The 9,865-nt window shown below is 45.1% G+C and overlaps 1 protein-coding gene across 1 annotated transcript; it reads left to right on the top strand.

Annotated features, from left to right (window-relative positions):
* The first annotated feature begins 6,917 nt into the window (after positions 1 to 6,917).
* On the top strand, positions 6,918 to 8,078 carry LOC124918387 (translation initiation factor IF-2-like). The gene is made up of 2 exons (XM_047458557.1): positions 6,918 to 7,454; positions 7,542 to 8,078. The coding sequence occupies exons 1-2, from the start codon at positions 6,918 to 6,920 to the stop codon at positions 8,076 to 8,078; spliced, it is 1,074 nt and encodes a 357-aa protein (XP_047314513.1).
* Positions 8,079 to 9,865: the final 1,787 nt, after the last annotated feature.

The following is a 9,865-nucleotide window of genomic DNA, read 5'->3' as shown; positions in this document are numbered from 1 at the left end:
GAAGTGATCGAGGTACCGAATTTACCAATAGTACATTAACTGCATATCTTGACGAATCCGGCATTAGACACGAGTTGTCTAGTGCTAGGACTCCTCAACAAAATGGCCTGGCCGAGAGAAGAAACCGGACTCTCAAGGAAGCCGCACGGTCCATGATAGCCGATTCCGGTATTGCTCAGAAATTTTGGGCTGAGGCTATCAACACTGCATGTTATACACAAAATCGGTCTTTAATAAACAAATTTCACAACAAAACACCGTATGAGGTTTACTTTAACAGGGTTCCCAAACTTAAGTACCTCAGGATTTTCGGTTGTAAGTGTTACATACACATAAATGGTAAAACCCAACTCACCGTTTTTGATGCAAAAACCGATACTGGCATCATGCTAGGATACTCAGCAGTAAGCAAAGCATATAGAGTTTATAATAATAGAACCGCAACCATGGAGGAAACAATTCACGTTGTTTTCGATGAATCGGTTGAAAGCAATACTGCCTCATACTTTGATCTACACAACATGTTGGAAAATAACGATATTCACTCTGATAGTGAAGATGAGACTCCAGTCTTCAGGCGGTTTGTCCATGACCAAATGGGTAACATTGAAACCCAGCCGGATCAAGCTGTTCCACAACAGAAAGCTGACACTTCGGTCCAATCCGAGGAAGTCGGTCGGTCTGACAATCTCGTTCAGCCTACCGACATGTCTAGCCTTGATCAAACAAACGGTAATTTGGTAGACATCCCTGAACTGAATCTCAGAAGAAACAGTAAACATCCTCTTGAGCAAATTATAGGTGACCCTTCAACACCTGTTCGAACTAGGGGTCAACTTCTGGAAGGATATTTTAACTCCGCCTTCATATCCCAGATTGAACCGAAAAGAATAGATGAAGCATTGTCAGATCCGGATTGGATCTTGGGAATGCAAGAAGAGCTAAACCAGTTCGAGAGTAGTAAGGTCTGGTACCTAGTCCCTAGACCGAAAGATCAATCGGTCATAGGAACAAGATGGGTATTCTGAAACAAACTCAATGAGGACGGTTTGGTCACAAGGAACAAAGCCAGATTAGTGGCTCAAGGCTACAAACAGGAAGAAGGCATTGATTTTGAAGAGTCATTGGCCCCTGTAGCCAGGATTGAAGCCATTAGGATTTTTCTGGCTTTTGCAGCTTTCAAAAACTTTAAAGTTTTTCAAATGGATGTTAAAAGTGCATTTCTGAACGGTGACCTACGTGAAGAAGTATATGTTGAACAACCACCCGGATTCAAAAGCGCTGCATTTCCAAACCATGTATACCGGCTAAATAAATCTTTATACGGTCTAAAGCAAGCACCTAGAGCCTGGTATGATACACTAACCGCATTTTTATTACAACATGATTTCACCATCGGTTCGGTGGATAAAACTTTGTTTAAATTTGAAAAGAAGGAACATATCCTACTTGTTCAGATCTATGTAGACGATATTATTTTTGGCTCAACCGATCCTAAGCTATGTGATAAGTTTTCAAAAATGATGACTGACAAGTTTGAAATGAGTATGATGGGAGAATTAAGTTTCTTCCTAGGTCTTCAGGTTAAACAACTCAAAGAAGGAACCTTCATTAGCCAACCTAAGTACACCAAGGAGCTACTAAAGAAGTTCGGGATGGACACCTGCTCCTCGGCGGCTACTCCAATGAGCTCATCCATTAAATTAGACAGGGATGATGAGGGCCAATCGATAGACCAGATTGCATACCGGGGCATGATCGGCTCCCTCCTATACTTGACAGCGAGTAGACCGGACATCTTGTTTGCAGTAGGTGTTTGTGGGAGATTCCAAGCAAATCCAAAACAATCTCACTACACAGCCGCAAAGAGAATACTGAAGTATCTGAAAGGCACACCTGATGTTGGTCTGTGGTATCCAAAGGACTCGTCCTTTAATCTAACAAGTTACTCAGATGCAGACTATGCAGGGTGTAAGATTAACAGAAAGAGCACCAGCGGAACATGTCAGTTCCTTGGTGACCGACTGGTGTCATGGCACTGCAAGAAACAGACATCTGTGGCCACATCAACCGCGGAAGCTGAATACTTGGCGGCCGGAAGTTGCTGTTCTCAACTCCTGTGGATCAAACAACAGCTGAAGGACTTCGGTGTCATAGCCGAAGAGTCCCCGATCTTCTGTGACAACACAAGTGCCATTGCAATCACCTACAACCCGGTTCTCCACTCCAGAACCAAGCATATCGACATAAGGCATCACTTCATCCGGGAGCATGTCACGCTAAAGCATATCCGGCTGGAATACGTACCGACCGATCAACAAGTAGCCGATATCTTCACAAAGCCGCTACAGGAAGCTAAGTTTTCTCAATTCAGGCTTACTCTCGGCCTAACCGACATTAGCCAAATCCTTCCAAAGGATGCTTAAAGGGAAACCGGTTCAGACAGACAAAACCGGTAATTCTTCCTAAGCTGTTGAATTTCGAATCTTCAGGGTGTCTATGGAAGAACCGCCCAGTTTATCAGATAGAGTAAACCGACCGGCTACTTGGTGCATGCACCAAATAACCGCATCGGGATGAACAATTGATACCTGACCGGTTCGGAAGCAGGCTACCCTAGATTATTTGAATTTCAAACAGAAGAGGAATAGTTATCAGGGATTAAGGATATCTGTTCTGCAACACCACCCTCTCAAAGTAAAACAGGTCGCGCCTAAAAAGACGTGAAGATCTTTTGATATCTTTCACAGTCCAGGCCTATGACCGACAACCTAGTCTGAAAAACCTGCCTATTTCATGCAACAACTTATATTCTGCGGTCAATAGACATTATCTCATTCAATACCTGGACAATAGGGTAGCCCCCAAACTAGTATTTAAGGGAAACACACATTCACTAAAACATTCACAAGACAAAACATATCCTCTCACTAAGCCAATCATGTCTCAGTTCCCAAACATTCTTCAAGTCGATTTTGAATCTTGCTCTAGTACCGAACACTATGAAGTGTATCGGATGATTAAGGCTCTGGAAGATACTGGCCTTCAGCATTTTCTGGACGATAAGCAAACTGTCTACCCTGAATCCATTCTGGAGTTTTACTACAATGCCAGAGTATTCAGGGGTACTCCTCATTTTGATACCCACATTCAATCCAAGGTTGGGGGTATTATCTTAGATTTCACCGAGCAGGACTTCGCTCGGTGCTTCAGTCTGCCCAAACAGGGGTTCACAGACCTCAACCCACCGGCCGACATTAAAGCTGAGGTCTCCCTCTCTCTTGCCCGGTCGGATGAGCCTGTTGATGATCATGGCTCTAAGTCACACTTGAGGGCTGAATATCAGGTCCTCAATGATGTAATAGGTAGGGGTATCTTTGGTAGGGATGTCACCAACACCTACTGCGCAGCGACTTTCAACATGATGGCGGCCATTGTCACCAGCACGCCGGTCAACTGGTCCCAGGTGCTATTCGACGTCCTCATCTGGATGGTCAGCATCCGGTCGGTCGGTCTCATTCCCCAAATAAGCAGCCTTCTCGTGGAACTTGGTGTCCCAACATGTCATGGCGAGGGTTTGAACCACGCCCAGGTGCTAACCAGAGAGATAACCGACTCATTCTATGATCGGTTTGAGAGAGCCTGGAGGAGGAGGAACTTCAATCGCCCCCGTGAAGTCAATCGCCGCGCACCTTAAGTCACTCCTTCTTGCATCCGGTCGTTTTGCAGTATGTACCGGGTGTATTCCTATCCAACTCAAGTTTGATCGTTTCGGCCTCTTCTATGTCTCTTTCGGATTTATTTTTGTCTTTCTTGATCTCATGTTTCCTTCATCGTTGTTCATGCAATTTTCGGCATTGTTTCTGTTATTTTTGGTTTCAATCTAATTAATCTCGGTTATGTTTAAATGCATTTAATGAGATTATCCTTAATTAATGAGATAATTCCCAACCACCTGCACATTTAAAATCCAACTAACCTGGTTACTTCCCAACTAATATCTACCTCGGGCTTTGCAATCTGCCGCTTCCCCATGCGCCTTGAAAAGGTAAAGATTCTCTTCCTTAATAAAACAAAACTGACCATCAATGCTAAGATTTTCCCTCCAAAACCGATCCTATATAAGGAGCCATCCTCTACCAATTTTATCACATCCGAAAGCACAAAATCACTTCTGATACTCTTGAATCTCGTCTCTCTCAATACCGACATCATGCCGAGCAGAACTCTGGGAAACTTCCTAAGCATTGATTTCAACTCTTGCATGGGCGAGAGGGACTGTACTACTAAGCAGAAACTCATGTATCACTCTCTCGCTGAAACCGGTCTTCAACCTTTTCTTGAAGAAGCCGGTCCTATTCTCCTAGACGATGTCAAGGCCTTCTTTCGAAGCGCCTGCATCAGGGGAAAGTACATCGTCTCTACTGTCAGAGACCATACATTCTGGATCGACGAGGTTGAATTTGCCTCACTATTCGGTCTACCCACTGAAGGTTTCTCTGACTTTCCGATTATACAGGACCTTGCGGGATTTGAAACCGCCCAATACCTGTCGGCCACCCCTTTTGCGGTGGAACACTTTGGGCCAAAAACCTAGCTTGCTAGTCACGGTCAGCTACTACTCGAAATCGTGACCCGGTCGATTCTGTGTCAATCACCGAATCAACGGTATTCTAGGAATACCTACAACATCATGACCCACATTCTTTGCGAATCGGCCATCAACTGGTCAACGGTTATATGGGAAAACCTAAAGAATATGGTGCTGACCAAGAAAGGTCTTGGGTATGCACCGCATATCAGCAAGCTGATTCTTGGGTACCGACCAGAGTTCGGACCGGGCACACCGGCTTCTTCCTCAAACATCCTTGACAAGGATTCGGCAATAGACCGAATCTGTAGAATGTCTTTTCAATAGGCTGTACTTTACATTATTTCTGTATGCCTATCTCTGTACCGAATCCTATGTCGGTTTCCTTTCTCTACTATCTCTTGAATTTTAATATCATTTCAGTTTAAATAACCGTGTCTTCTTAATTCTTTGAACATTTATCTAAGTAACCGGTTCACATCTTCAAACAATAACCGCGTTATTATCCGGTCACATAAAATCTGCTTAAAATAATCTGTTAACACTCTGATCACTCAAACTGACCGGTTAGACTTAGAAACCATATCATCAATCGGTCTCAGGAAGAAGAGTGCGTCATCAATGACATAAGCAAAGGCTTTTGGAGGGAGATTTCCCGCCCAAATCTGCCGCCCCCCTTTTTTGGTTTACCGCCCATAGTTTGGCGCACACGGTTTGACGCTCATTTTCATTTTGTAGGGAAAATTCCCGCCCATTATTGATGGGACGGTTGGGCTTCCAAACCGCATCTATAAAAGGGACTTTCGGTCATTTTATTTCATTCTCACGCGAATCTGCTTTCTCTCTCTAAGCTCTCTCACTCTCTGAAGCGGTTATCTCTCACATTCTCAAATTCTTTAACATGGGGCGTGATTCGGCTTTGTTCAGACTCTATTCTCATGTGGATTTCGAGGAAATCCGGTTGAATGGTACGCTCGAGGCGAAGGAAGTTATTGACCGGGTAATCAAAACCGGTCTGGAATATTTCCTCGGCGGTCCTCATGTTATATACAAGGATGCGGTCGAAGAGTTCTTCAAAACTGCAACCATCTCCTACGACAAGATCACCGCGACTGTATGCGGTTCTGATATAGTGCTCACCGAAGCATTGGTGGCCGAGAGCCTGCGTCTTCCGACAACCGGCCAGGATGCAACGGCAGAAATAGAGCAGGACACCTTTGAGGCGGCTTGCCAGATCTTATCGGCAACTAATGAGCCGATCAAAACATCCGGGAACAAACAAATGTTGAAGCCGGAGTATATCCCGGTATGTGACATCTTCGCAAGGGCGATTCTGGCGAGGGGAGGAAACCTCAGCAACCTCACAAGAGACAAAATCAAGATGCTAATCGGTCTGATGGAGGGAAGAGAGGTCAACTAGGCAAGATCGGTATTCAGTAACCTAATGGACATGGTGAAACCAGATTCAAACCGGTCGTGGGGATACGCCGTTCCTCTCGGTAAGATCTTCCTTCACCTAAATCTCGACCTCGGTCCCGGCGTCGCTGTAGCAGAACGTTGCCTCATCAGATCAAGGCAATTCCTTGAAAGGACGCAGCGGCCCCCGGCTCCACAGGTGGCCGAAAGAAGAAAAACCGCCAAGAAAGCTGCCCCAGTCAAAGCGAAGGCCGAAGGCAAAGGAAAAGAGCAGGTAATTTTCTCAGAACCACCACAGCACATAGAAGATGAGGAGTGGGCCTCTGAGAGAACAGACACGGAGAAGACCGAGGATGATAGAACAGTCAATGAAGACGGTTCGGCCCAGAGTCCTAATGTTGCCGCACCAAACACCAACCCTGAGACCACCGAGGGTGGAGAAGAGGTTGATAAAGAAGCCGATGATGAAGGCGACGACACAGAGAGGGAGGAGGCCGAAGAAGCAGAGGCCGAAAGGATAGCTGGGAAACTCCTTCAAGGCATCAGAAGAAGAGCTGAGTCGGTTGAAGAACTATACCTGGAGTGGCACGAGCACCGGTTTGATACACCGTATAGACAAATCCTACCGGGCCACACAGATGAGCAATGCATAAACAGACTGGAGGAAGTGGAGGACCTGATGATGAACATTACAAACTCCAACACACTCCAAGAGGTACAACACCGAACTTGTCTCTTGTTACCGAAGGTTCAACTTCGGAAACTAACGACAAAAATCCGGAAAATTACGGAGGAGCTCAACAAGATGGAATCGGTGGACACCGTAGCGCCGCGGGTGTTAGCAAGGCTTGAAAAAGCCAAAGGGGAACTAATTCAAGAAGTCGAGCGGCTGGAAGCCATATGCAGCCGAATGCAGGTACCGGTATATACTTCTCCCAAGATCGAAAGGTTTCCAGCTAACTGCCCAACACCTCCAAGGGAGAATGCGGAACCGATAGAATCCAGTGAAGGAGCCGAACCAAATCTCACCGAGCAATCTCCTCCCCCACAGCCGGAAGTCCCTGTTTCAGACTTTACTAAAGAGTGGGTTGAGGACCGACTTCAAAAGCTTGAAGCATCCACATCGGAACGGATTGATGACCGTATCCAAGAGTTCGATGACAAAGCGGTTCAACCATTCAAAAACAGACAACAAAGAATATTGGACTCGGCCCTCAAGTTCGCCGACGTCACAAGGCATCTTCTGGAGAGAAATCAAGAACGATTCTCGGAACTTGGCGAAGGTCTGCAGGAAGAGGCGGTTCAGCGCGATAAATTTGTTCAGCGAACTGCAATTCTGGAGGACGTAACCTCCGATTTAAAGAAAGATTTCGACCGGCTTGAGAGAGATACAGATCAACGGTTGACTGCGATGAGTGTTGATCTGGTCGGCACGACACTTGACCGGGTCTCCAAACTCGAGAAGACAAATATTGGTCTCGTGGCCGAAGTGAAGGCGCTTTCCGAACAAATGGCCGAAATTCTAAGGGCTAAGGTGAACGCGGTCGCCGCGGCTGTAGCGGCTGATGCTCAAGTAGCTAAAAGGATCCAGGATGCGCTGGATGCCGAAATGAGTAAAGAAAAGGAGGCACCGCGTCCCACTCCACTCATCGAAGAAGAAGCAGAGGCCGAGCGACTTCGAATTGCAGAGGCTAAGTACCCAGGGTTTGCTGAGAAAGTAGCCGCTCAGGCTGCGGAGGATGCCGCACGGTTGGAAAGGGAAGCACGGAGGCTGGACGGCTTCGCCGAAGAAAACAAGAAGAAGAAGGCGGTCGCCTCCGCCTCAGCGCCGAAAAAGCGGAAGAGGGAGGCTCCTAAGAAGGAGGCCCTTAAGAAGGTTCAAATTGCCGAGCTGCTCAGAGAGGTCTCTAAACCGGTCATCCCGAGTGCATCGCAGCAGGCCGACCAAATCGAAGATGAAGTCGAAGAGCAACTGCGGTCCCAGTCTACAAGACGACGATCTTCCGAACCGACCGGTCAACAGCAACCGAAGAAAAAGAAGAGCCTATATGACTTCACGGACTCTGATTAGGGACTATCTTTCCTTAAGTGCTTTTATATATATTTTGTCTCTTTCGGTTATCTATATATATATATAAAGTTACTTTTTGAAACCGGCCAACTTTTGCATTACTACTTTGTTTTGATAATTTTAAATAAAATAATCAAAAAGGGAGAAATTGATGAGATAAAAGATAAAGACTCTTCCAAAATTTTTCTCAAAATTTTTCGAAAAATTCTCCTAAGTCAGTTTTCAAAAATCCGGCCAAACAAAACAACCGGCCTACGGTTGCAAACTTACATGATTTTGATAATTTTAAATAAAATAATCAAAAAGGGAGAAATTGTTAGATAAATCAGACCGGTTCAAACATACCTAACTTAAACAAACTTTCCATGCAGGAACAAGGAACCGAACCGGAACCGGCTAAAGAAAACTAACCGGTCAAGCTACCAAACCGATCAAGAATACTTAGAACGTGACCGCACAAAGAAAGGATCAGCCAAAGCCTAAAACCGGAATCATCAAACAGCCGATCATTCACAAGGCAGAGAAATAACCGGAAGAAGTCCGGCTACATTACTCATACCAAAAGCCACTCGGCTAAGTCAAGCGGCCGACCAGTACAAGAAGACAATTTGGGTATCTGTTGAGAATGATACCAAAGGAACAGACTGAATACTTCCATATCCATGCATGTCTGAGGAAAGACTGTAGGCTGCAGAAAAATAGTACTACCAGATCCTTCCACTTAGGGATAAGCCAGAAAGGAAATCTTCCAAGTACAGACAATTGTCCAACAGACAGTGCCTACATCGAGTAAAAGACAAACCCGGCAGGTTTGCCTTACAAACCGGAAGAACAGACCGGCAGGTCTGAGACACAATACCAGGTCTGAGGTTGACTATCAGGTCTGAGGAAATGACCACAGGTCTGAACCTCTGAAACACTGAATCACTGCACATCTGCTCAGCCAATCAGATTCAAGGAAGTGAAATATGACCGTTGGCATATTTCACCTATAAAAGGAGGCAGTTTCAGAAGAGTAAATGCGGGACAATGTGGGACATCAAGAGACACACATTGAGATAACAAGCGCTAAGAGCATTTACTACAAGTGATAAGATTGTGCTGCTTTAGAAAGCCTAAGTGTTAAAAGTTAAAGTGTGTTTTACAATTTCGGTGTAAATTGTAAGAGTGTTATCGAGCAGGAAATAAGTCTCGATCGGTTTGTACTTGTATTCCTTAGTGAATATCCTTCTCGCGGTTTCGAGAGGAAGGGGTGACGTAGGAGCTTTATCTCCGAACATCCATAAAATCTGTCTTGTTATTTACTGTCTGCCGGTTTCATTACCTGACTGATTTATACCACTATAACCGACTTAATCCTATCCAAGCCGAACTTCTAGGTTACCGAAGCCGACCCATCAAACTTCAAACCTCCATTATACAATACCGTTTCTGCCTATCATACAAGCGTGCCGCTTCAACTTGAAAGCAAACCTCTTCCGCGCTTGAACCTAGTTCAAGGGTTTGTGACAGGTTGTGTAGTATTGAAACCCCGGTGTTAATCTCTAACCGGATTAACCACCACCCTTCGAGTGTGAACCGCTAACCGGTCCAACCCCCGGTTCACCAGCGGCGATCTAGATCCTAACATATTCCTACTTCTTTAATCCTAATAAGCATTTAATCACTTACCAATAGACTGTTTTTTAGAATGTTTAAAACATCCTCAATATGCCTTGGTTGTTCTTCCATATTAGAACTATGTATAAGAATATCTTAAAAATACTAATAAAATCATTTCTTAGCCA

Source organism: Impatiens glandulifera, unplaced genomic scaffold, assembly GCF_907164915.1.
Source record: "Impatiens glandulifera unplaced genomic scaffold, dImpGla2.1, whole genome shotgun sequence".
Lineage (NCBI taxonomy): Eukaryota > Viridiplantae > Streptophyta > Magnoliopsida > Ericales > Balsaminaceae > Impatiens > Impatiens glandulifera.
Note: the sequence above shows the minus strand (reverse complement) of the source record. Positions and strands in the feature narration are given on the sequence as shown.

Coding starts and splice junctions, on each gene's coding strand:
- LOC124918387 (XM_047458557.1), top strand. CDS start 6,918: ATGCAGGTACCGGTATATACTTCTCCCAAGATCGAAAGGTTTCCAGCT. Junction 7,455..7,541: donor TCGGCACGACACTTGACCGG/GTCTCCAAACTC, acceptor CTAAGGGCTAAG/GTGAACGCGGTCGCCGCGGC.